This window comes from Oryctolagus cuniculus, chromosome 3 (genome assembly GCF_964237555.1).
Source record: "Oryctolagus cuniculus chromosome 3, mOryCun1.1, whole genome shotgun sequence".
NCBI lineage: Eukaryota > Metazoa > Chordata > Mammalia > Lagomorpha > Leporidae > Oryctolagus > Oryctolagus cuniculus.
The window spans coordinates 20,159,589-20,186,110 of NC_091434.1; the positions used below are offsets into that span (position 1 = coordinate 20,159,589).

A 26,522-nucleotide genomic window follows, 5' to 3' on the forward strand; every position below is an offset into this window, starting at 1 on the left:
TTTTATTTAAAAATCAGAGTTAGAGAGAGAGAGATCTTCTATCTGCTGGTTCACTCCCCAAATAGCTGCAACAGCTGGAGCTGGGCCAAACTGAAGCCAGGAGCCAGGAGCTCCTTCCAGGTCTCCCACATGGATACAACATCCCAAATACTTGGGCCATCTTCCACTACTTTCCCAGGAGCATTAGCATAGAGCTGGATTGGAAGAGGAGCAGCCAGGACTCAAGCCGGAACCCATATGGGTTGCTGGTGTCCCAAGTGGCAGCTTTACCTGCTATGCCACAGCAACTAGTTCTTGGTAACACAGATACCCAGTCATGGTGCTGTGCTTGCCTTCTCCTCTCTACACAGTTAAACCCAGCACTGATCCAATCATATTCACTGGTACCCAGTTCTCATTACATCAGTTAACCACTGCCCACAAATTCATTATTTCCCCCTATGCCTCTTTTTCTCCTTCATTCTCAATCATTATCCTTAATTTCACTGCGTCTGGATCCAGTGAGCATGTCTGATCCCACAGAGAGTGTCCCACTCCTTGTCTCCTGGTTCGCATCTCCTTTCAACTGTAGCTGCAGGTGGACAGTTCCTGCACCTGCTAACACCTCCCCACCACAAGCCCCAACACTCCTGTTGAGGGTTTTCTGGAAAGTCAGAGGACTTCCTTACCTGTGCTACAGATAGTCCTAGCGTACCTGGGATTTAACATCACCAGAGAAAACTCTCAACCAGCACATGGCTGAATTTAGTGCAAAAATTCCAGTCCTTAGTGGACAGCTCTGAGAAATAGTCAATATTCTTCAAAGGGTCCCCAGGCAGATTGCGCCCAGTCCTCCACAGTGACACCTATTCAACAGCACGCCTAACATTACTGATTTTTCTTCCTTCTTTGACTGACTTTCCTTGCCCCTCATTTGTGATTTCCGGGATCATCTCCCACATAAACTAGCCACAGTCAAGCTCTTGTCTCAGTTTGCTTTTGGATCATCGCAAACTAAGCCTACTCTGTGTTGGACACACTTGTGGGCCTTGGGGAGGGTGCCATTGTGAATAAGAGAAACCATTCACTGTCAAGGAGTTTGGTTAGAAACCATTTACTAACCATCTGCTTATAGGGAAAAGCCCAAGTCATTTATCTAGCCTACATAAGTTCAAGTTCCTGTCCCATCAACTTCTTCAGTGTGACAGTGTTTTCCCTCATTTTGCAACCCTGTTTGCTTCAGCTATTTAGCTCTGCTTCTATTTCCCAAAGCTTGCTCAGATAGTTTATGCCCCCAGGCCCCTTTATACAGTTCCCTCTGCATGTGAGGGCCACATCCCCAACACATTCTGTCATTCTCATCCTAAAAATCTAAATTCTCCTCTAGTCTACTCCCTGACCCTCCTAACATCTCCAGATGTTGGAAAAATAAAACCAATAAAAAATATGATAATTCTGGGACTGAGAAAATGAGTAGAAAAGATGGGAAAATAAAATGAAATTTCAAGGAAAACAGGTCTAGTTTTTATGACTTGGTTCTTATTTGATAGACAATGAGGAGCCCCAAAGGGTTTTTGAGCAAGAGAATGACACAATGAAAAATGCACTTCAGGACAATAGTCTCGCATTTCTGTGTAAAGATGAACTCGAGAAGGCTCACCTTGTGACACAGCAAGCTAAGCCACCACCTGTGATGCCAGCATCCCGAAAGACCACAGATTCAAGTTCCGGCTGCTCCACTTCCTATCCAGTTCCCTGCTATTGCATCTGGGAAGGCAGAAGAGGATGGCCCAAATGCTTGGGCCCCTGTCACCCACATAGGAAGCTTGGTTGGTGTTCCAGGCTAGTGACTCAGGCCTGGCCTAGCCCTGACCGTTGTGAACATTTAGGAAGTGAAGCAGTGGATAAAAGATCTCCCAGTCTCTCTTGCTCTTTCTCTCTTTAACTCTGCTTTTCAAATAAGTAAGTAAATCTTAAAAGCAACAACAACAACAAAAAAGCAATGGGTTAGGGAGTAAGAGAAGGAGAAGGTTGGAGACATTAGAAAAGTGGTTGCAGGAAGGAGTAGGGGTGTGCCAAACAAGAACCTTAATATGAGGGCATTTACAGGAGATAGCTTAAGAAAAGAGTTACTAGGTCTTGGAAGCTGTTATGGATTGAATTCTGTCCCCTTCAAATGTGTAAGTTGAAGTCCTAATTGCTGGGCCCCCGGAATGTGGCCTTCTTTGCAAAGAGTTGTTGTAGGTATTACTTAAGTTAGGATGACGTCATTAGGGTAGACTCTAATGCAGTTTGACCGGTGTCCTCGCTGAGAAGAGGAACTTGGAGACAGACAGTGTGAGGAGACAGAGGGAGGTGAGGGCCGTCCGCATGGCAAAGAGAGCAGCCAGAGCAGATTCTCTCCTGTGGTGGCCTGCAGAGCAGGTACCCTGCTGACACCTGGACTTCAGATTTCCAGGCTGCGGAGTTGTAGAACCCCAATTTTCTATTGTTCAAGCCATTCAGTCTGGGGTACTTTACTATGGTAGTACATCAAGCTAATATGATGGCTGGGTTTTGTTAGCAAGAGGAGCCATTCCTGAATTTAGAACTGTTCTGCCTAGGGCAACAATGGTGCCACTCACAGAATAGCAATGTCTGCAGAATTGGTTGAGGAAGGAAAACAGATATTACTATTAATTGTTAAACCTGGGAGCTTATTCAAGGACATCACAATGCAACTCTCTCTCTCTCTCTCCCCCTCCCCCATCCCAACTTTATTTTTTTTCTCTCCTACTTTATTACTTTTCCCTTGGATGCCTGATTATTTCCATCAACATGTAGGTATTCTGTAATATCACCCATATTGAATAATTTTTCTCACTTTCTGCTTCTGCTAATGGTGTATTAGGTAATTCATTTTGCTTGTGCCCCTGCAAAAGACAATTCCCACTTGTGGGAGACAACATGTCTTATTTTGCTTCCTCTCAAAACAAAAGCCTGAGATAAAGGCATGCCTATGGATCATTTAATTTAGGAACTCACAAAAATAAAAGTGGGAGAATGGAAAGAGTCAAACAAGAAGGATTTGCACAGCTAACTCGAGGGCAGATTAATGAGTTGTAGGCAACCAGAAACTGGTTATTTTCTGGGGAGTCTCATAGGCATCATATACGAGATGCACCTCAGGAATGTCTACAGAAAGGTATGTATCCTCTAGCTCCCATGCCCGCGGTTGAGAGTTGCTCTACGGGATGTTAATTTCCTCATACTTCCAAGTTTTCACACACGAGAATGACTTAGCAGCCCCCCACAGATGTTGCGCAGAGAAAACCAAAACCAAAACTCAGAGATGCACAGTGCAAGGGAGATAGGTGACGTCACATGTTTGCATGCAGCGGAGGGCTGCAGCTGTGGCTGGAGGTGACACTGAAAGGTAACCCCAGAGAAAGCAAGGTGGAACCATAAGTGTTGTCTGATATACCTTAAGAAAGTGGACAGGGGCCGGCGCTGTGGTGCTGCAGGTTAATGCCCTGGTCTGAAGCGCCGGCATCCCATATGGGTGCCGGTTCGAGACCCAGCTGCTCCATTCTGATCCAGCTCTCTGCAGTAGAAGATAGCCCAAGTCCTTGGGCCCCTGCATCCTCCTAGGAGACCTGGAAGAAGCTCCTGGCTCCTAGCTTCAGATAGGCGCAGTTCTAGCCGTTGCGGCCAAGTGGGGAGTGAACCATCGATGGAAGACCTCCCTCTCCCTCTCCCTCTCCCTCTCCCTCTCCCTCTCCCTCTCCCTCTCCCTCTCCCTCTCCCTCTCCCTCTCCCTCTCCCTCTCCCTCTCCCTCTCCTCTCTCTATGTAACTTATCAAATGAATAAATAAATATTTTTTAAAAAAGAAAAGTAACCCAAGAGAAAGCAAGGTGGAATCATAAGTGGTATCTGATATACCCTTAAGAAAGTGGACAGAAAATTATCTGAAGTTGAGGCAGGTAGTTAGAACAGCGGTTACGAAGCTGTTTGGGATGCCTGCATCTCACATCAGAGTGCATGATTTGAGTCCTGACTCCTGTATTTGATCCAGCTTCCTGATTATGCAAAACCTGGGGAAAAACAGCTTATGGCTTAAGTACTTGCATCCCTGCCATCCATGTGGGAGACTTAGATGGAATTTTGGACTCCTGGATTTGGCCTGGCCCAGCTCTGGATGTTGTGGGTATTTGGGGAGTAAATCTGTGGATGAAAGATCTGTATCTTTTGGTTTATATCTCTGCCTTTTAAACAAAATAAAAATAAATATATATTGGGGCTAGCACCATGGCACAGGTTAATCTTCTGCCTGAGGTGCTAGCATCCCATATGGGCACAGGTTCTAGTCCCGGCTGCTCCTCTTCCAGTCCAGCTCTCTGCTGTGTCCTGGGAAAGCAGTATAGGATGGCCTGAGTGCTTGGGCCCCTGCACCCGCCTGGGAGACTGGGAAGGAGCACCTGTCTCCTGGCTTCAGATTGGTGTAGCTCCAGCCATTGCGGCCATTTGAGGAGTGAACTATTGGAAGGAAAACCTTTTTCTCTGTCTCTCTCTCTCTCTCTGTCTGTAACTCTACCTGTCAAATAAATAATAAATAAATATATATTTTAAAAATTACCCAAAATCTTCCTATAAGTATCAAAAAGCTCACAAGAGTGAGGAGTAACTGACTCCAGCCAAGATCCAGAGAGAAACAGAATGCAAAAATAGCAATGCCAATGTTCAGAAAACAGATGAAAGGCTGACTTACACAACCTTTGAAGTTAGAGGAGTAGATGCTCAAGTCTAGGGCCTGTGAAAGGAAGAGTTCCAGTAAGCCACTCCCAGTTAGCCTGGCACCAAAATGCTAACTCCAGGAATAAGGATAAAAATGGAAGTAGGGACCAATGATGTGGCGCAGTAGTTTAATTTTCCGCCTGCAGTGCCGGCATCCCATATGGGTGCCAGTTCTAGTCCTGGCTGCTCCTCTTCCAATCCAGCTCTCTGCTGGGCCTGGGAAAACAGTGGAAGATGGCCCAAGTCCTTGGGCCCATGCATCCATGTGGGAGACCAGAGGAAGCTTCTGGCTCCAGGCTTCGGATCAGCATAGCTCTGGCTGTTGCAGCCATCTGGGGAGTGAATCAACAGAAGGAAGACCTTTCTCTCTGTCTCTCCTTCTCACTGTCTGTAACTCTGACTCTCAAATAAATAGAAATCTTTAAAAAAAAAAAAAAGAGGAAGTAAATCAATTCCTGCTCAGACTGCACATGCCCTTGAAATTGACCAAGACTTTATCAAATTTATATACTTTTAGGGGCCCACAGAAGTAAGTGAATGTTCTCTAAGCCTTTAGATTATTTATCCAAATGATTCTTCAAATACTGTGCTCTTCACAATGGATAACAGAAAGATTCACAGTGACTCTAATGGTCCTGGTGCAGAACAAATGTGCTGACTATGTTCAAGCACATAAAATCCAGACTGTAATTTTTGGCAGGGAACTAGAAACCATAGAAATCAGTATAGAAGACTAGAAAAAAAATTTTTTTTATTTGAGAGGCACAGAGACAGAGATCGAGCTCCAATTTGCTGGTTCACTCCTCTAAATGCTTGAAATAGCTGAGGCTGCACTAGTACCAAAATCAGAATCCAGGAACTCAACCCATGTGGGTGGCAGGAACATATTTACTTGATCTATCACCACTGCCTCCTGGGATCTGCACTAGCAGGAAACTGGGATCAGCGGCCGGAATCCAGAATCAATCCCAGGTATTCTGATGTGGGCCATGAGCTCCTCTAAAAGATGGATATTCCCTTTTCCTATCCATATTCATGCTCCATTTTTTCACCTTGTTCTATGTCCTTGAGCTGATATCTATGGACTGCATCCACCAGAGGCAATTATTATTGATTTGGCCAATATAGAAACTGGTGGGAGATCAGAACCCAAAAAGAAACATAGGTTAAGGTAGATTTAGCTCTGGCTCCCTCCATGACCAGCTGAGAGTTGGTAAAAGTCTATGCTTGCCTATAACATTACGAATAGTTCCTTCACTAAACTGTTCTCACTACTCTGATTGAGTGTGCCATCTGTTTCTGGCCAAGTCTGATACTTGGTTTCAATATCCAAGATTGTATACAGCTGAAGAAAAAATTGGTAAATTGGAGCACAGTTGAAAAGGAAGTCTCTGGAATGAAATGCAGACAGAAGAGTGGAAAATGCAGAAGATAAGATAGAAGCAGAGAGGACGTCACAGGGAAGTCTGACTATACTTACTCAGAGCCCCAGAAAGAAAGGAGCAAGAAAACAGGGAAGAGTCAACATTTAAAGAGATAGGGTCTAAAACCATTTCAGGTGATGAAAGACATCAAGCCACATATGCAAGAAGCCAGTTGAATTGCAAAAAAATGAATAAAAAGAAATCTCTGTCTAGTCACAGCCTAGTAAAGCTTACAGATTACCTACATAAGAGATTACCTACATAAGAAGTCACATACAGGTGACTTCTGAAGGAGAGAAAATCAGGGTGGGGGAAATCAAGCGAGTTGATTCTTTATTTGCTCCTAAGATCCACTCTGCATTTGTCTTCAACATGTTTTCTGTTCCAACAGGCTGACCTTGAGTGAATTCCTTCTTCCTCTGGATTCTGATTAGATTAGGACCCTGGGAATATCAAAAAGGAAAGAGAGTGAGAATAGGTTATTTATTCCCCCAGCTTTCTCTACATGAGGTTATTTCAGGCTATCTGCCTCCCCAGATACACATGTGCAGCAGGAAACAGTCACACCATTCATGATAACCCGAGACCAGAAATAATACAAAAGCCATCAATAGTTAGTGATGCATGCTTAGGTTATAAAATTGTAAGGAAAAACAAAGAAACATGATCAACAAGAGAACAGAAGACTGTTACCTTCAGGAACAGGTAAGGACAAGGGAGCACAATAGGCTGCTTCTTATTCGGTTTCCTGCTAATGCACACCCTGGGTTATAACAGGTACTGGATTCCCCCACTACCGTCTTGCAGGAGACTTAGATAAAGAAGTTCCTGGCTCCTGGCTTTGGACTGGCCCAGTGCCACCAATTGCAAGTAGGTCTTTGGGGAATTAACTAGTAGATAGATGATCTTTCTATCACTCTCTGTTGTTCTGCTTTACAAATAAATAAGTAAACATATAAAAAATTAACTGGAAATATCAGTGTGGGGTATGTGTGTGTGTGTGTGTGTGTGTGCGTGCATCCTATCTCTGTACTCTAAAAGGGTCCAGAACAACATAACCCTCATAGCTATTATCACCCCAAAACACAGATTGTGGTCTCTGAAGTCCGCCTTTACCAAAAGCTATCAAGCCTCTTTAGAAAAATGTCTGTTTTCAAGTCTGAGACAGGAAATAAAAAGAGAACCAGGTATGTGTTGGAGTGTCAGAAAGTAAAGGAGCTTCTACTGATCAATGGGATGTTTCAAAAGGTCTGAACCAAGCTAAAGGGTTTTCACTGACTTAATCTGGAGAGATTTAAATATCAAAATTTAAATATCAAAAAGAATAATGATAGACTGATACACATTGAATAGCAAAAAACCTGTACTTTCACAGTAACAATCTAAAAAGAAAAATCATAAAAATATTTTTAAAAGTTAACTTGCCACTGTCAGGGTAACTACTACAAATTATTACTCTGCAAGTGAGTAAAGAGAATAACCAAAGACTGCATTCTGCCCTCGCAGCTGGAATTGTACTTCAGGGTAAGTAAACCCAGTTGATGAAAGACCTTCTTTACAGTTATTAACTGATACAAGAAAAAAGGAATTATAGAACAAGAAAAATCCATCATTTTGCCACCATTGATGAAATAACTCAGTCAAGGATCAATAAGTGGAAGAATTCTTAGGTGAAAAGTTGATGAGGGGCTGGCGCCACGGCTCACTAGGCTAATCCTCCGCCTGCGGTGCCAGCACACCGGGTTCTAGTCCCAGTTGGGGCGCTGGTTCTGTCCCAGTTGCTCCTCTTCCAGTCCAGCTCTCTGCTGTGGCCTGGGAGGGCATTGGAGGGTGGCCCAAGTGCTTGGGCCCTGTACCCGCATGGGAGACCAAGAGGAAGCGCCTGGCTCCTGGCTTCAGATCAGCACAGTGCGCCACTGTGGCGGCCATTTGGGGGGTGAACCAATGGAAGGAAGACTTTTCTCTCTGTCTCTCACACTGTCTAACTGCCTGTCCAAAAAAAAAAAAAAATTGATGAGGAACTAGATACTCTCACTGTGGCAAATATCAACAGGTGGATTCCATGCAGATCACATTAGGAGAAGATAGCTTTGTATCCAGAAGCTGGACTCTACCTTAAGGATCTGATCAATTTTAGCATTGCTAACAGTAGAATAGCCAGACATCATGCATTTCCTGAGAAGACACAATAAAAAGTGTTTTTCTGTAAAATTTCTAAAACTTGGTCCACAAGATTTCAGACCCAACTTCTAGTTTACAGAGAATAGAGAGCTACATAGATACCAAGGAAATACAGGGAGGCACACCACAAGGAAACAGCCAGACAAATCCAGGAGGTGGGAGGTTCTGAAGGAAAACTGACCTGGTCTCTTTGACAAGATAATGTCAGAAACGGGGGAAGGGGCCTCCATGTCTATGCTGATACAAGCACCAGTGGTCCCTGGTTGACTCCTGTTTTGAACAAAACAGCTGGACAAAGAGCATTTGGAGAGAGAATTTGAGAAATGTGAATATGACCTGAGCACTAAATAATACTAGGTAATTATTGAACATTTTGCTAGACGTCGGAATGATGTTTTGGTTCTGTGGGAAAATGTCCTTATTTCCTGGAGATGCTATTGAATCTTGACAAGGGAACTGTGTCTATCATTTCTGCTTAAATACTAAAAAGCAAATATGGCAAAAAGAGCAATCATTGTCAAGTCTGGATGAAGAGTGAGTACTCACTACACACTTGCAACTTTTTTTTGGAATTTTACTGGAAAGCAGAGAGTACAAACATTAAATTTGAGCTTTAGAAAGCTCAGTCTCTGGCTAACTGGGCGACAAAGAATGAAAGCAAAAAGACGACTTAGGAGATGCGGGCTACAACAGTGAAGAAAGAGCGCAGCGGTTCAGGCGGAGCAGTGGGGATGCAGTGTGGGAGGCGATGGGAGCTGGGAGAGCGGGTAGAACTGTGGAGAGAAGCAGCATCCTAACTCTGATGGCCGAAGACTGCGGAGAGGCCAGTGGTGGCCCAGGATGCGGGTCAAATGCGCAGATGCAAATCCAGCCATCATTCTCAGTGCTCCGCCCAAGGGTAACCAGTGCGGGCTTCCCAGCCACCTGGTGAGGTGAGTGCTCTTAGCACCTCCGCCTTGCGGGCAGGCAACTTGGGCGCACACGGGTTGTTTCCCAAGGTTATCCCCCTGGTAGGTGGCCCTCAGCTTGTATTCATGAAGGTACTGGAGGGCGCGTATTCCACTCACTCTAGGCACCTCATCCTGGGGCGTGTACTTCCCCATCCACGTATCTGTCCGGGCCCCAGCCCAACCGTTACCCTCTCGCCGACCCTGGGACTGGGAGACGGAGGTGGTGGTCCCCGAAAAGGAGAACAGGTCAAAAGAAGGTGGGCCCAGGTGGGAATTTTAGCAAGGCGCCCACTCTTTGGCGGAGGAGGAATGGGTTGTACAAGGGCCGGGCTAAGACGAGGCTCTTACGCCACCTATGACGCGAACAAGCGTAAGAGCCGGGGGTGGAGGTGTCGTCACCACCGCCTGCGGTTGGCCGAGTCGCCGAGAGAGGGGCTGTAGACCCCGCCTCTAGGTGGGTGGGGAGTGGCAGGCCCCGCCTCGACCCCTCTAGCCGGAGCCCGCCAGAGTCGCTGCGGCTCCGGCTGGGGAGCGGGTGCTTGGAGCCAGAAAGGATGCGGCGCCCGCGGCGGCCGGGGAGTCCCGGAGGCTCCAGAGGGCTCCGGCTGCTCCTCTGCCTCCTGCTTCTGAGCAGCCGCCCGGGGGGCTGCAGCGCCATTAGTGCCCACGGTCAGGAGGAAACTTGGGGGGGGGGGGGGGGAATATGGGCCGGGAGAAAACTCGGTGAGGGGTGGGGGAAGTGCGGTGAAGGTAAGAAACCCAGGTAGAAGGGGGAGGGGGGCGCTGTGCGAGGAGGAAGAGAGACGCCTGGGAGGAAAGGGGCGTAGGCCTGGAGGTGGGGCTGGAAGACGGGGGCGGGACCTGAGAACTGGGCTGAGGGAAGGCTATGGGTTCCGGAGCAGCAATGGGGTTGCGTGCGGGCAGAGGGACTCAGAGCCTGGCTCCGAGGCCAGAGGAGAAGCAGGTCGCGCCAAGGCCTCAGGGAGGTGGTGACCCGCGCCAAGCAGGGCGAGGAAGAGGGCGAGGGCGCCGTATCTGCGCCCGGGTCGCAGCTTCCAGTGGAGAGCGGACCTAGAGAGGAGCCAACGATTCTCTTTAAACCCAGAAAGGCCGATGGCTACGATCTGGTCACCCAAAAGAGGGGAGAGTTGGATGGGAGGGCAGAAGAGGATGAAGAACGGAGGGTCCTCTCCTGTCCCCCTCCCCACGGCCCGGCCCGGTGCTGACTCACACCTGTGTGGACAGACATTCAGCGCTGACTCACGGGCCGGGGGTGGGGGTGGGTAGGTGGCGCGTGGGGGAAGGGGCGCAGCCTCGCCATCTGGCGCCCTCTTTCCCCACCCGGGAGGCCAATGCAGGGTACTTCCTGTGACGCTGTGGGTTGGCAAGCGGAGTGTCGGGTCTTTGAAAACTCCTCGCCCCAGCACCCCTCCCTCTCCTGTTACTGCCTCCAGGCGAGCCCTTTGGCCGCGCCAGGATCGGAGCTTCAGCACCACGGACAGCACCAGCGACCCGGGTCTGGGAGCAGTGCAGGGCCTGCTGCCAAAAGAGAGAGCCCTCCCCTCCCTCATACCCCTGCGGGGGAGGTGTGCTAGGGTGCCCACCTCTTCTGAGTTCCAGGCCATCATAGTTAGGATGCTTTGGGATGTTTGGAAAGGAAAATCCCTTTCCCCCTAGAATCCGGTCCCAAATCCTGCCATAGCAGTAACTGTAAGAACAGAAGTTTATGATCCCCCCCCCCAACATCCCCCACTCTGCCCACCCCCATGAACCTGGAAGAAGTCTTCTTCCCACCACTCAATTAAGCACTCAGGCTTGCAAGGATCCAGACTTACGGGTCTTCAAAATCCAAAGTCAGATCTCATACTTTCTTCCTTTAAGAATTCTAGATCTCTTCCCTACTCTCCTCCCAGCTTAAAGACTTCCTTCGAGTGAAAGAATGGACCCCACCTTCTTTTCCAGCCCCCTCTCCATACAGCCATTCTATCTGTGTGGGTGTCTGAGCTTCTACTCACCTGTCCCTCTACAGGTTGTCTGTTTGACCGCAGACTCTGCTCCCACCTGGAAGTCTGTATTCAGGGTGAGTGAGGCTCAAGCATAGATTCACAAGAGAAGGGAGACACAAAAATAAACAAGTGGATGGATGGGGCCAAGAAGGAAGCAGGGCTACTGGGCATGGGGAGCATGGGGACTGGCATTGAGGATCAGAGCCCTATGGAACCATGAGAGCAAGTAGAGAAATGTGTTGATTTGCTGCTTGGACTTTGGAAGCCTGCTGGTCCAAGCCCTCTGCTGACACCACTTTTGTGCTCTTAGATGGCTTGTTTGGACAGTGCCAGGTGGGAGTGGGGCAGGCCCGGCCCCTTTTGCAAGTGACTTCCCCGGTTCTCCAACGTTTACAAGGAGTGCTCCGACAACTCATGTCCCAAGGTGAGGGCTGATGCACTGGGGGAGGCAGCCTGGAACTTGGTTAGATATGGGAGAGGAAGTGAAGGGGACTTGACCGAAGGGTTTTCTTGGAACACACTTCTAGAGTCTGACTTTCCCAGATCTTGCTGGAGAAGGAGGCAAGACAGGAGTGGGGGTCGAGCCCTAGAGATGAGAGGTCCATACTGGGACTCTTGAGGGGAGCCCAGTGGGAGTTTCTAGAATGAGTCACTGGAAGAGGCCAGCATCCACCTCTTTAGGACAAGTCCCACTCCTTGGTCTGAGTGCTCCAGAACCATGAATCCTGGGATCCTCAGCCAGGAGAATGCCCCCCCATCCATTTCATTCTGTCAGGAAGTATTTATTGAGCACTTATTGTGAGAAAGGGATAGTTTTAGGTATTTGGGATATATCTGGGAATAAAACAAAGATCTCTGCTTACTGAGGCTTATGTTTGGAGCACAAAGAGAGGCACGCACTATATAAATTATAAAATACATATGTTAGAAGGTAGGTACCATATAATATTACAACCAGATGAAGGGACCAGAAATGGTGTGGTCAGGTTAACAATGCAATGCTAATTTGGGTAGTCAAGGTAGACCTTACTGAGACTTTGAAATCGGAACAGACTCTAAGGAGGTGGGGGTTTGTCAGGTTATCTAGGGGAAGAGGTTTTCAGGAAGTTATCCAGGGAAAGAGTGTTTCAGGTAGACCAAACAGCTAAGACAAAAGCCACAAGGCAGGAGCACAAGTCTGGGGAACACTCTGGAGGCCAAAGTGACTGTCAGGAAGTAATGAAAGTAGCAGATGCAGTCAGGTAGGTAATGGGGGGAAGGGATGCAATTCATTGTGAGATCTTAGAGGAAAATATGTGGATATTTTCTTTACCCTGAGCAAGAGAGGAAACCATTCTACCTGCTTTAAAAATGCTTTAAAAGAATCACTCTTGTTGCCAGGTTGAGAATACATACAATATTAGGGAGTAGAGAGTTGAAGCTTTTGAATAGGAGACCATTCAAAGCTACCACAATGACTCAAGTATGAGTGTAGATTGGACCAGGGTTGCAAGGAAGTAGGGAGGAATGATAGAATTCGTCATATATATTTAAGGGAGCCAGCATGATATCCTGAAATATTGGATATAGTTGTAAAGCAAGGCATCAAGAATGACATACAAGGGCTGGTGCCGTGGCTCACTTGGTTAATCCTCTGCCTGCAGCACTGCCATCCCATATGGGTGCCAGGTTCTAGTCCCAGTTCCTCCTCTTCCAGCCTAGCTCTCTGCTGTGGCCTGGGAAGGCAGTGGAGGATGGTTCAAGTGCTTGGGCTTCTGCACCTGCATGGGAGACCAGGAGGAAGCACCTGGCTCCTGGTTTTGGATCAGTGCAGCACCAGCCTTAGCAGCCATCTGGGGAGTAAACCAATGGAAGGAAGACCTTTCTCTCTCTCTCTCTCTCTCTCTCTCATTGCCTATAACTCTACCTGTCAAATAAAAAAAGAAGGACACACAGGACTTATTGCCTAAACAACTGGGGTAGTGGAGATGTTAATTATCATGGAGAAGGCTGCAGAAGAATCAGCTTGGGTGGTGGTGTGTGTTCACTTTTGAACATGTTGACTTAAGATGTCTAGTCTGGATTTTGACAGAAAGAGATCTAGGATGGAGATGTAAAGATAGAATTATTTGGCATATAGGTAATTGTACATGAGGTGGATAAGATAACCAAAAAATGAGTGTATATGAAGAGGAGATCCCTAAAAAATTCTAATATGAAGCCAAGGATTGAACTTTGTAGTACTGTAATATTAACATGGTAATATTTACAATATTATAATATTAGGAGGTCCAGGAAAAGATGAGGAACCAACAAGGGAGACTGAGAAGGAGAAGCCAGAGAGGTAGGAGAAAAAGCTAGAGCATTTAGTGTCCTAGAAGTCGAGTGAAAATGTACCAAGGAGGGGGAGTAAGGAATATGAGTGTCCAGTGATGGCGATGGGTTATGTAAAACAAGACCCAAGAACTGACCACAGGGTTTGGACATGCAGCTCAGAGCAAACTGAGTGGAGAGAATTGAGGCTCAGCAACTCACCCACAGTCAGATAACTCATCAATGGCAGAGATAGGAGCAGAATCCAGGGAGTCTAAGCTGTGCCTGACAGCAGGAAGGATGCAGCTCAGATCACCCTCTTAGCCCCTGAACCCCTCCACTGTCCGCTCTGTTCTGCCACAGCAAATGCAGCACAGGGAAGGGCACGCAGTTAGGGTCTCCTCTGCCCCCTGTTACTGGGCCCACTGACTCCAGAGCCCACCTCACTCTAGCTCTTCCCCAACAGGGTTGTCCTGGCATGATGACCTCACGCAGTATGTGATCTCCCAGGAGATGGAGCGCATCCCCCGGCTTCGCCCCCCAGAGCCCCGTCCGCGGGACAGGTAGGCAGCCTTTTTCAACCATGGTAGCATGGTGGGGCTGGTGGTCTGTGGTCGTTCCAATGGAAGGAGGGCAAAATGAGGGAGGGGGCTCCAAGGTCTCCAGACTAGGGCACAGGCCAAAGAAGTTCAGGAACAGTCACTCTGACTTACTCACATGGCCAAAAGGAACTGAGCGCTTTCCTGGGAATCCAGCAAAACAGGGAAACTAAAAAATGCTTTTGAAACACACTGACATTTTATGTCTTTACAAAAGCATTGTCAAAGTAGTCATCGGGGACAGATTAGAATCTTGTTTTGCACTGAAGTTGTTCAGTGTCCCATTTCATTGCCGTGTAGAATTACACGTGGCAGGAGGTGCCATCATTTTGTGATTTGGGCCTTTAAAGGCAGGTTCAGACCCTGCAAAGCAGAGGAAAGGAAATGAGCTCAGAAGCTGGTGCCAGGAGGAACTAGGCATAGTGGCAGGCGGCACGGGGTGGATGGGGCAGTCCTGAGTATTTGAGCACACACTTGGAGAGCCAGCTGTGGGGACAGCAGAGGGCTGGTGAGGCAAGCTGCAGCCTCAGTTCTTTCAGACAGCTTCCTCGCTGCCTTTCCCTGGCTCCTGTTCTCTCCTGCAGCCCTAGCCTGATGCTTCCCTGGCCTCTGCAGCTGTGGGTCAGGGACCCAGGCATCCTGACAGGGGAGGCAGATGCCTCCACCCCAGGCCTGGCCTTCTGGCTCATCCCCATCTGGCCCATCTCTCTTCCCCCAAAGCCACTTCATTTCTAAGAGGTCGGACCTGCTCCAAGCTACTGAGCTTATCTGGGCTCCCATCATCTCTGCCAGCCAACCAACCAACACGCACATACAAACACACTTTGCTTTCTTCCCCAGATCTGGCGTGGTGCCCAGGCAACCTGGTCCCGCTGGGGAGCTGCTCTCACAGGGCATCCCCACCAGCTCCGCCCCTGCTGCCCAGCTCGGGCTTCCCCGACCTCCAGTGGGTGGGGGTGGAGCTGCGGTGGGCTCCCCCCTGACCCCTCTGCAGGCTGAGCTACTGCCCCCTCTCTTGGAGCACCTGCTGCTGCCCCCGCAGCCTCCCCACCCAGCTCTGAGTTATGAACCTGCCTTGCTGCAGCCCTACCTGTTCCACCAGGTGAGCCTTTGACCCTGGCCCCGCCCACCAGTCCCCCAGACCTGACTTCTGCTCTTACCTGCATCTCTGGCTTCCTGCAGTTTGGCTCTCGCGATGGATCCCGGGGCTCAGAGATCGCCCCAGGGATAGGCAGCGCCAGCCCCCTGCCCAAGGCTGAAGCCCCCGCCCTCTTCAGCAGAACCGCCTCCAAGGGCATGTTTGCGGCCCACCCTGGCCACTCCTATGGGGACCTTCCGGGGCCACCACCTGCTCAGCTTTTCCAGGACTCAGGGCTGCTCTACCTGGCCCAGGAGTTGCCAGTGCCCAGCAAGCCCAGAGCGCCAAGGCTGCCAGAGCAAGGGGGCAGCAGCCGGGCAGTGGACTCCTTTGAGGGCAATGAAGGGAAAGCACTAGGGGGTCATGGAGAGAAGCCCCCTTCCTCAGCAGTGCAACCAGGTAACAAAAACCTCAGCACCCACCTCTCTGTCTTCAGCGGAACCATGGGGACCCCTTCCTGACTCGTATCCATTTGTTAACTTACCCTAAAAGTCATGCAGATGTTTAACAAGTGCCTAGGTGGAGCTGATACCAACCAGGCACTAATGTGGATGGGGATATAATGAGCGTGGAATGTGTCTCTTCTTCAAAGTGATGCTCAGGCTGTCCTTGGTGGCCCTGGAGCTTAGTGGCCCCAGGAAGCTCCTCTCCTCCAAAGGGTGGACAAGGGCTGGGAAGAGGAGGGCTTGCTATTTGAGAAGCAGCTCTGACATGTGCTAGTCCGCTCCCACCCACACTTGCGCATCCCACAAGTTCACCCTGCCATGCCCTAAGCCTTGCGTCTGGCTCCCAGCAGATGGAACTCTGCAGAGACTGGCGGCTGTGCTGGCGGGCTACGGGGTGGAGCTGCGCCAGCTGACCCCGGAACAGCTCTCCACCCTCCTGACCCTGCTGCAGCTGCTGCCCAAAGGCGCAGGGAGAAATCTCGGTGAGTGTCCAGGCAGAAACCAGCAACTCCCAGCATGTAGAGGCCTCTCGTCCCACCTCTCCAGACTACATGGAACAGCCTGGAGAGGGACATGTCAAGGTCAGGGTCAAGGCAAGAGAGTGTTTTTGCGACACAAGGGCATTGCCAGCAAAGAGCAGGGAGCCAGGCGGCATACCACATGGCAAGCTGAGGAGTTAGACCTGAGAAAGTCTAGCAGGTGGAAAAGAAGCCATCAGCAGGTGCAAGGAAGAGCAGGCATCAGGAAGGGTGGGGGGATGAAAATGAGGCCCTGAGGAGGGCGTAGCCAGTGCTAAGGGGAAGCCAGCAGCTGATGGGTAAAGGGAGTATAGAGCTGTGGCCAACGACAGAGGGAGGGGTTAATAAAGCAGTGAGTTGTGGAGGCAGAAGCAAGGAAAAACGAGGCCACTCTGAGGATGGGACCAACACCAGGGTGTTGGGCACCAGCTGAGGGGGAAGAGGCCGTGGCAGACGGAACAGGCTTGGGGGTTCTGGTCCTTTCTCCCACTGTGCCGTGAGGGCCCTGGCCTCTTCCCAGACTCTGCTTCTCCTGTCTCCACAGGAGAGGCGGTGAATGTCAGAGCTGATGTCAAGAAAGTGAGTTCCCAGCACCTGCCTGCCTAAGTGCCCCGAGGCAGCGCATGCCCCCTTCCAAAGCCCAAGTCCCAGGACTGGGACCCAGAGCGACTCCTCTGATCCCTCCTTTTGGGGAAAAGCAAGGCCTGTAGACTGTGAGTCCATGACCAAGGCCTCACATCAAGTTCACGGCAGAGCTGGGGCCATGAATTCCTGATCCTGTGCTCTTTGCCTACGGTGGGACCGTGATCCGAGGAGATCCAGGGGAGAAAGGGCTGTGAACAGGCAGCCTCCTGACCCCTGTAGCTGCAGAATCTCTGCTTCAGTTGCTCCTGGTGGGGTTCTAAGATCCTGTGGTTAAACAAAAGTCTAGAAACCGCAGCCCACCTGTTCCTCATCCACCCTCACCCCAGCTTCCCTCGCTCAAGAGCTTCTTCCCACTCCAGCCCCATCCTGTGGAGTATCAGAGACCACATTCCACTCCTTCAGCCCTGGCTCACATGTTCCGGGTGCCCTCTCTGTACCCAGCACTGCCCTGGGCCCTGGGGATGGCTTGGATTCCAGGATGTATTGTCCTAGCCCCAAGCCCCTCTGCTATCAGAGGCCACACCTCAGTTCTCCTTCTAAACAGACAGTAGAAGAGCAAGTGCAGGGTGGAGACACAGCTGAGCCTCCGCCCCCCACACCCTCCCTGCCCGGACACCCCATTGCCAGTCCCACCGCCAATAAAGTTCAGCTGGGGGTGAGCCCCGGCCCCTCCAAGCCTCCCACACCTGCCAGCCCTCCTGCCACACCTGTCCTGCTGGAGAAGAAAAGCCCCCTGGGTCAGAGCCAGCCCACCGTGTTGGGCCAGCCCTCAGCTCGGCCGGCAGCCGAAGAGTATGGCTACATTGTCACTGACCAGAGGTAAGGGCTGCAGCCTGGGCAAGGTTTTCAGTCCCCGGGGGAGTAGGGGGCAGGGGGTCGGGGAGGAGTTTGGCTGGCCTGGCAGGAAGCAGAGAACAGAAATCTGGTTGTGAAGGTGACAGGGAGGTGGGCGGGCGGCTGAGCACCCCGGAGGTGGCCTGATCGGGTCCCCCACTTTCTTTCCTCCTCGCCAGGCCCCTGAGCCTGGCTGCCGGAGTGAGGCTGCTGGAGATTCTGGCTGAGCACGTGCACATGTCCTCGGGCAGCTTCATCAATATCAGGTGAGGCTGGCATCTTGCCGGGGTGGCGGCAGGGAGCCAGGAGGCAGCCTGAGCTGCAGGGGCTCTGGGGAGGCAAGGAAGGCAAGCTCCCAGCTCTGCTGCAGCTACGGCCACACCCAGCTCTGCATCTGGCCTCAACCACCACTGGGGGGCGCCCTGGTCTATTCCAGCCCAGTCCTCTGCTGCCGAGAGGCCAGAGGCAGCCACTCTACTTGAGTCTGGGGTCCAGGGTGGGCAAGGCAATGACGTGGCTCCTATTTGGCAGTGTGGTGGGACCAGCCCTCACCTTCCGTATCCGGCACAATGAGCAGAACCTGTCCTTGGCAGATGTGACTCAGCAAGCTGGTAAATACTGCCCCAACCCTCTTCCCAGGCTTGGCCCCAGCTCCAGCCTTAGGAGAGATCCAGCCTTGCGATTTAATAGAATGTGTGCAGCCTACATAGCCTACAAGCCGGAGAGAGCTTGACCTGCATTTTCCTCGCAGGGCTGGTGAAGGCTGAACTGGAAGCACAGACAGGGCTCCGGATCTTGCAGACAGGTGTGGGCCAGGTATGCGCTAGCTGGACAATGAGGCAAAGTCCCAGGAGGCTGACCCAGAGGAGGGGTGCACTGGAGCTGAAACCTCCCATGTCTGTCTGACCCCTTCCTGCCAAAACAGCCCTTCCCCATGCAGTTCTCCTTCTGACCAGTAGATGGCCGTGGTGGCTCCTCTCCACCAGATCAACCTATAGCAAGTCCCCTGCTTGGCAAGCTCTAGCTGAGATGCCCTTGGCCTTCTGGAGCAAAGTTCATGTTCCAAGGCCAAACCTTGCACAGAATGGATGGTATCCCCAAAGATGCTTTTCTATTCTGCACCCGACACAGATGCCTAGTATTCTACCATTCAATTCCTTGAGCACTGTCTCTACTTCTCCATGTCCACTTTTAAACACAAGCGATCCGGTGGGAGTCACCTGCCAGGCCTCCGGTGCTTGAGTTGGTCTGATGGGAACTGAGAAATGAGGATGTGAGCCCTGCACCGCCGTCCCCTCCTCCCGGCTTTGCCCCAGGAGATGTCCTCACAGGGAGCCTGGCACGCACAGGGCTGAGAAGTAACTTCCCGCCCCCCCCCCCGACCCCGACCCCCCACTGCGCCCCCTGATGCCAACCTTCTTCCCACAGAGGGAGGAGGCGGCCGCCGTCCTTCCCCGGCCCGCCCACGGCGCCTCTCCCATGCGCTCTGTGCTCCTTACTCTGGTGGCACTGGCAGGCGTGGCTGGGCTGCTGGTGGCACTGGCAGTGGCTCTGTGTGTGCGGCAGCATGCGCGGCAGCGGGACAAGGAGCGCCTGGCAGCCCTGGGGCCCGAGGGGGCCCACGGGGACACCACCTTTGAGTACCAGGTGTGCGGCCCCAGATGCTGGCTGAGAAGAGGATGTGCAAAGGGCTGGCGGGGGGTGGGGGGAGGTCTGGGTCTTGCATGAAAGTGAGGGTGGGAGTTGAATGGGGTGGGAGGGGCATGAGGCTTCACCCCCGGGATGCCCCCGGTGGTAGCTGGAGCAGCCTTGGGAGGGATACTGTAGGACATTTTGAACAGATGGCGTTGGAAGCAGAGGGTCCTAAGGTTCTTCCCAGTGCCGCAATGCTGTGGTTCTGGGAGTCCACTCCGTGATATCCAAAGTGGTCGTAAGCTGAGCAGAGCGACCCTCAGAAGGGTGAGGGCCTGGGCAGAAGCCCCATCCTGGAGAAGCTGGGTTCCATGGAACAGCAAGGCAGAGCCCAGGGGCCCAGCCTGGAACCTGCTGCAAGGGTTCACCAAGCCTTGCTCTGCAGGACCTGTGCCGGCAGCACATGGCCACGAAGTCCCTGTTCAACCGGGCCGAGGGGCCGCCGGAGCCCTCCCGGGTGAGCAGCGTGTCCTCCCAGTTCAGCGACGCGGCCCAGGCCAGCCCCAGCTCCCACAGCAGCACGCCGTCGTGGTGTGAGGAGCCCGCCCAGGCCAACATGGACATCTCCACGGGACACATGATTCTGGTCAGGACAGGGCCGGGGCCCACAGACGGGGAGGGCACAGGAGGGCGGGCTGGGTCAGAGCCAGGCCGTGCTGCCCCCTGCAGGCCTACATGGAGGACCACCTGCGGAACCGGGACCGCCTGGCCAAGGAGTGGCAGGCCCTGTGTGCCTACCAAGCAGAGCCCAACACCTGTGCCACTGCACAGGGGGAGGGCAATGCCAAGAAGAACCGCCATCCCGACTTCCTGCCCTGTGAGTGAGCCCCAGTTGGAGCTTGGTCCTTGGGAGCCAGCCACACAGCCACACGGTGTTGGTGGGGGAGGGCATGCTGTCCCCTGCCACCGCAGACTGGCCCTGCCCACCCCCGTTTGGGAGCTCTGGAGGGCTGGGGGGCTGGGGGGTTGGGGCAGGGAGGGGCTGGGCTCCTGGCGCAAGCTGAGAGGCGGAGTTGCCAGCTCAGTGACCGCCGGGCCATCTGGGGTGGGACGGGGGGTCCTGCAGACGACCACGCCCGTATCAAGCTGAAGGTGGAGAGCAGCCCATCTCGGAGCGACTACATCAATGCCAGCCCCATTGTGAGTGGCCCTGCCTCTCCGCATATCGCTCCCCTGTGGTCGCATCCCACCCCACCCAAGTCCCTGGAACTCTAGGGCTTGGCACCCTAGCATGGACATGGGTGGGGGGTGAGGGGGCGATCCGCAGCCTTTCCTAGGCTCTGTGTCTCCCCCTTTGACCAAGCCTCTCCATAGCAGTGTTTCGCATTCAGACTACTGCATCTTCCCTGCCCCCAGATCGAACACGACCCCCGGATGCCAGCCTACATAGCCACCCAGGGACCACTGTCCCATACCATCGCTGACTTCTGGCAGGTGCGCTCTTGGAGGGAGGCCTTCTCTGGGGACCAGGGACCCCTGTGGCCAGCCAGGGCCAGCCAAGTCCCAGAGAGGTCAGAGCGGAGCTTACCTGGGTCTCTGTCCTAGATGGTGTGGGAGAGCGGCTGCACCGTCATCGTTATGCTGACCCCACTGGTGGAGGATGGCATTAAGCAGTGTGACCGCTACTGGCCGGATGAGGGCTCCTCCCTCTACCATGTGTATGAGGTCAGCAGGACCCCACCGGCAAGGGGATAACGGCAGTGGGGAGAGTGGGCGGTGGGCATATGTGTATAAATGTGTACATGCATGCATACGCAGTGTGTGTGTGTGTGTGTGTGTGTACTGTCTAGGGTTGAAAAAAATCTGTAGGGACTTACAATAAAGGCACAGAAATAAAACTATAAAACCACCACAACTGAGATAAGACGCCAAGAACCAAAAGCGTATGACACAGAGGAGGTAAGTACATCCAAGTACTGAGATTAGGACTTCCTGCCTTTGAGCCAACTTAGTTCTGAGTTTCCTAGTGGCCACAGCAAAGAAAGAAACACTACCATTCACATATGTTGCCTATGTAAAATGGAAACAGTGTTTCCCAGAGGAGAGAGGGTGGGCGGGGAGGGAGGGGAGCTAGGCAGAGGCAAAGCAGGGGAAGGAGGAAGAAATTCCAGACAAATGGGAAATGGTGACCTGGCTGTCAGGAGACCTTGAGAACTCAACAAGAGATTCTCACCCCCAGGTAAACGTGGATAGTTTTTCATCACCAAATGAGCACTTAACGGTCTTGTGAGAGCCTTTTATTGGCCCTGCTCGTGGTTAAAGGAAAATATCAAAACCAAGTATTACGAAATTTCATCAGAGTTTGTGCTATGTGTAGCGCTGATACTGGGGAAGACCCGGTGAGGAAGGGGAAGGAGACAGCCTCAGCCGCTGCATCTAGGCGGAAAAGCTGCCAGTTGTCCCTAGTGACACGTGCAGCCAGGGGTTCGGGGACCAGCTGGTCACTGGGACAGGTGGGTCCGCCCCTTCCGGGAGGACTTTAAAAAGTCGAGGTGGGCAGGACTTGGAAAGCCCAACGTAGCGGCTGCCGCACCCCTGCCGCGCTCAGCCCTGGGTTCGCTCCCCGGCAGGTGAACCTGGTGTCGGAGCACATCTGGTGCGAGGACTTCCTGGTGCGGAGTTTCTACCTGAAGAACGTGCAGACCCAGGAGACGCGCACGCTCACGCAGTTCCACTTCCTCAGCTGGCCGGCAGAGGGCACTCCAGCCTCCACCCGGCCGCTGCTGGACTTCCGCAGGTGAGCGCCGCGGGACGGGCCCTGGACCGCGCATCCCCCGGGAGGTGCCAAGGAGCCCTGACAGAGAGCAGCGCCGGAGCAGGGTGCCGGGAGCCCAGTCAACCTCCGATCCTGCAGCCCGCAGCTCCAGCAGGGGCCCGGGGTCTGACCTGGAGGCTGGGCCTCTGGCCGCCTCTTCCAGACCCCACTGTCTCACCCAGAACAGCAGGAGCCATGCTGTGGGTCAGGGTCCAGCCTGACGTCAGCCTCGCGTGCTCCCTGCCTCTCCGGGTCGGTTTTCCTCCACCAGGGGGCGCCTCCCTTCCAGCCTGGCACCCTGCACCCGGCGCTGCTGCCAGCCTCTTTGCCTCTATTTTTGTTTCTCCTGTGTCAGTCTCTCACTCTCTTCCTCCTTCCCTCTTCTCCCTCCCCCCATCCCTGTCGTGGTCTCCCTTTCCCTCCCTGCTCCCGCCTTGTTCTGTTCTCTCCTTAGCCCTCTCCTCTTTTTCCCCACCTCCCACCTGTCTCTGGGTCTCCCTCTGTCCTTCCTCTTCCTCTCCCTCTGTCCCACCCTGCCCCCTGCCCCAGCTGCCAGTGTCATGTTGGGCATTCGCAGCCAGCGTTCTCGCTTCCCATGCATAATCACAAGGATGGTCCCTGCCGGCCTGGCCGCTGCTTGGACGGAACAGGCAGGACCCGTTGGGCAGCCCAGGCCTCTGCACCCTCTGCCTATCCTGCCACAGACAGGTGGCTGAGAAGCCCACCCCGTGGAGGAGGCGAGGCAGCACACAGAGCTTTCTCCTGCTTCTCCGTTTCTTGCCCGGCTGGCCTAGGGTCTCTAGGTGCTGGGAGTGGGAGACCTGGGGCTGCTGGCATGGCCCCCGGGACACCTCAGGGCAGTGGCCGCCAACTGGAGTCCCTGGGGCTGCAGGCACAGGCCCTTGAAAGTGATGGGGCACCGGGGCTACTTCTCCTCTTCTGCGTTTAAAATCTCTGATCTGTTTCAGGGTTGCACAGGGGGTGGTTGAGGCTGACCTTCAGAGGCTCAGTTAACTTGAGACGTCCGGAGCAAACTGTCGCTTCAAACATGTGGCTTGGTGACAGTCCACCAGAGGGAAGGCCGATGAATCAAAGGCCCTAGAAAGTGACCCGGATCAAGTTCCTTGCCCGGCCCTCTGTCCCCTTGCCTGTCAGATGAGAGTGGTGGCAGACGCCCCTGGGGGAGACCCCCGATTTAATAGGATAAGGTGGATGGGATCCAGCAGGAGTGGCTGCCACCTTGAAAGGGCTCGCTTAATGCTGGGTGACTGTTACTATGATTAGCCAATGACTGGAAGCTGCTCCGTGACTGCTGCTCAAACCCAGCCCCCCACAGCGCAGCCACAGTGCTGGAGAACCATGCGGACGGTGAGAAGTCGCCTCGCCTCTTAGCTGGGGCACCGCCGAGGCCCAAGCCTCCCGAGAAACCACCTGACAACTGCCGAGATGGCTCCCGCGGGACCTGGCCCAAGGGGTCTCAGGAGCTTGCAAGTGACTCCCAAAGCAGGAAGATCACCAGGGTCAAGGGCAGGTTCCCAGGGGCCTCTGCTCCCTGCTGAGCTGTGGCCAGGGGCTGCAGGAAGGGTCCCACGAGGACCCCAAGTCTGACCATAACCCAGCCCCAGAACGACTGTGCCGAGGTGAGGCAGGTCCAGGGAGACGCAGTAGCACAATGTTCAGAGTTGAGGGGCTGCTCCCCTCCAAGACCCGGCCAGAGGAACTCTGAGGCCAGCTGACAGCGCCACTGGGAACAACCACCAGGAGTCTGCACGGGGACAGGACCAGCCTGGGCAGAGCAGGGATGTGGCACCCTTCAGGTCACCAAGAAACCTGTTTGCTTTGCTGGCAGAGGCCGCTGTTAGCATCACCATGGAGCTACCCATTTATTGAGCACCTGCTGTGTGCCACACTTGGCACTTAGTTCTTCCCACTGTAAGAACCCTAAGGGGAAGGTTACCATCTTTATTATTATCCCTCACCCCATTCTCCAGGTCAGAAGACTGAGGCTCAAAGAGGGTAGATTGTTTGTTCCAGGCAGGAAGTTTGGGCACATGGCTCATAAGTGACAAGGCGGGCCCAGTGCCACCCACACCAGCTCCAGACCTTCGCCCACAGCCCAGGAAAACAAAGGGAGCAAGAGCGGCCCACGGGCCTGTGTTCCGCCCCTCTTCTGCTCTGCTGATGCCCACCGGCCCTCATGGCCATTTCTCGTTGCAGGAAGGTGAACAAGTGCTACCGCGGCCGCTCCTGCCCCATCATCGTGCACTGCAGGTGGGTGCAGAGGCCGTGGGGTGCGGTGGGGGCGAGCTGAGGACACGGCGGCCCTGGGATGGGGCCCTTCATCTCCATCTTCCTGCTCCCTGTGTACGCTGCTCGTCCAGCCCCTTGAGGCTGGCAAACCACAGGCCACGGGTCCCCTCGGGCGCACCACCCATCTCTAGTGCCCCACGAGCTGAGAACGGTTGAAGGAACCAAAGAAGAACTTGTGACCTAGGCTGCTCAAGGGCACGGGAAAGAGTTCTTGGAAGATGGAGTTAAAAATGAGCTTACAGGGTGCAAAAAGTCTTGAAATATGTACATACAAAGAAGACTTTAAAAAGTTCATGGAAACGCAAATTATCTTTTTTTAAAAAAAGTGCATGGATTCCAAATTTTTTGCACCAAAATAATCATATCTTTTAGTTCTGCTTTCCAAGAACTGTTTGAAGGAGTCTCATCCACAACCCACAGCAGAGGGCATGGACCATCTGGCTTCTTCCACAAAACGCTGGCTCCATAGTAGCCTGGCCCCATCCCCCGCCGCTGCGCCCACCTCACAACAGAGCCCCAGTTGTCCCATTGTCCAGTGACTCCCACGGGCCACCAGCTGCCCACTCAAGGTCCAGGGCTGTGACTGTCCTTCCTCGGCTGACCCCTGGCCTGTCCCCACGGCCACCCACACAGATCGGCCAGTATCCTCCCAGCCCAGGCCTCCATGTCCCCTCTGTCCCTCCCCCTTCCTGCTGACTGTCCCAACTCCTGTTCCAGCGACGGTGCAGGGAGGACTGGCACCTACATCCTGATCGACATGGTCCTGAACCGCATGGCAAAGGGTGAGGACTGTCCCCACGGGGCCTGCAGTCGCCCCACCCCCACCGCAGGCCCTGGCTAGAGTCTCCCTAGCACCCAGGGTCCCAGAGCTGGTGGAGGAGCAGGCTGTCACACCTCATGTGTGTGGCATGCCCCAGCAGTGACACCCCCTGAGCAGCCCCATGACCCCCCCCCCTTCCAGGCGTGAAGGAAATTGACATCGCTGCCACCCTGGAGCACGTGCGGGACCAGCGACCTGGCCTCGTCCGCTCTAAGGTGACTGTGCCTTCCTGCCCCCTGCCCTGTCCCTCGCACCCGCTTCTGGGCCACTCATGGAAACCAGCAGTCACCTGCCCCCCCACCTGCCTCTGTGCCTCCCTGAGAGGACTTGCCCTCTGTGCTGCGCCCTCCCCTGCCCAGAAACTGCTCCTGGGGCAGGGCAGAGCTGAAGCCTCCCCTGACCCTCCCGCAGGACCAGTTTGAATTTGCCCTGACTGCTGTGGCGGAGGAAGTGAATGCCATCCTCAAGGCCCTGCCCCAGTGAGGCCCCCCGGGACCCCTCCCTGGGCAGCCAGACCCCGTTCCTGTCCGCCTGCGTAAGCATCTGTCTGTGCACCCACGCCTGGCCTCCTCCCGCCCCACTGCTGGGCCCCTCTGTGGCACGCACAGCCCTTCCAAAAGGCGCTTGCGAGGAAGGGGAAGGGGGTGGGGGCAGGCTGCTCACAAGGAGTTGGCAGCTGGCTGGGCGGAGAGGTGAGGACGTGCGCAGGGGTTCTGCCCAGAGCCTTCCCTGCCTGAGTTCCCTGGGTCCTGGCACCTGTGGTTCTGGGTGCTTCCAACCCCTGCCAGCCTCCACTGCGGCCAGAGCAGGGTGGCAGTGGCCAGCCCCAGCCCCGCGGCTTCCCCAGCCCTGCCACGGCTGGCCTGCCACCCCGACCCCCTGCTGGCATCTGCCTGGCCGGCCCTCACCCTCGGCCTCCTCTCACTGCCCTCTTGCGTGTGCCACTCAACCTCTTCCCTCTGGCCCACTTCTAGAAACATCTACTTTTGTATCAATGTGAATAAAGTTAGTGTGTTGTCTGTGCAGCTGCAACCCAGACTCCAGTGTCTGTGCGCCTGCTCTGCTCAGCTGCTTGGGCCCTGCGTGGTTCAGGAGACACAGAGAGGGCACTGGCCAGCACCTGGGTCTGAACAGTGGCTCCCCACTGGGGTGGTCACTT

General features: G+C 53.5%; 1 protein-coding gene across 4 annotated transcripts; it reads left to right on the forward strand.

Moving 5' to 3' along the window:
- Window positions 1–9,673: 9,673 nt before the first annotated feature.
- On the forward strand, window positions 9,674–26,395 carry PTPRN (protein tyrosine phosphatase receptor type N). 4 transcript variants are annotated; one of them, XM_051848125.2, is made up of 23 exons: window positions 9,674–9,762; window positions 11,338–11,388; window positions 11,625–11,738; window positions 14,073–14,169; window positions 15,046–15,307; window positions 15,388–15,742; window positions 16,137–16,271; window positions 16,852–16,886; window positions 17,497–17,771; window positions 17,966–18,052; window positions 18,318–18,397; window positions 18,538–18,602; window positions 19,215–19,433; window positions 19,864–20,064; window positions 20,148–20,295; window positions 20,545–20,618; window positions 20,835–20,912; window positions 21,024–21,143; window positions 22,049–22,215; window positions 24,451–24,504; window positions 25,261–25,325; window positions 25,505–25,578; window positions 25,775–26,395. In XM_051848125.2, exons 3-23 carry the CDS (start codon window positions 11,729–11,731, stop codon window positions 25,844–25,846), a joined length of 2,673 nt encoding a protein of 890 aa, XP_051704085.2. In that variant the 5' UTR covers window positions 9,674–9,762; window positions 11,338–11,388; window positions 11,625–11,728; the 3' UTR covers window positions 25,847–26,395. The 4 variants fall into 4 exon arrangements, with proteins under 4 accessions (XP_051704085.2, XP_008257442.3, XP_008257443.3 ...); XM_008259220.4 differs by lacking the exon at window positions 9,674–9,762 and adding an exon at window positions 9,771–9,977; XM_008259221.4 differs by lacking the exon at window positions 9,674–9,762 and adding an exon at window positions 9,771–9,977 and having other exon boundaries at window positions 16,140–16,271.
- The last annotated feature ends 127 nt before the right edge of the window (window positions 26,396–26,522 follow it).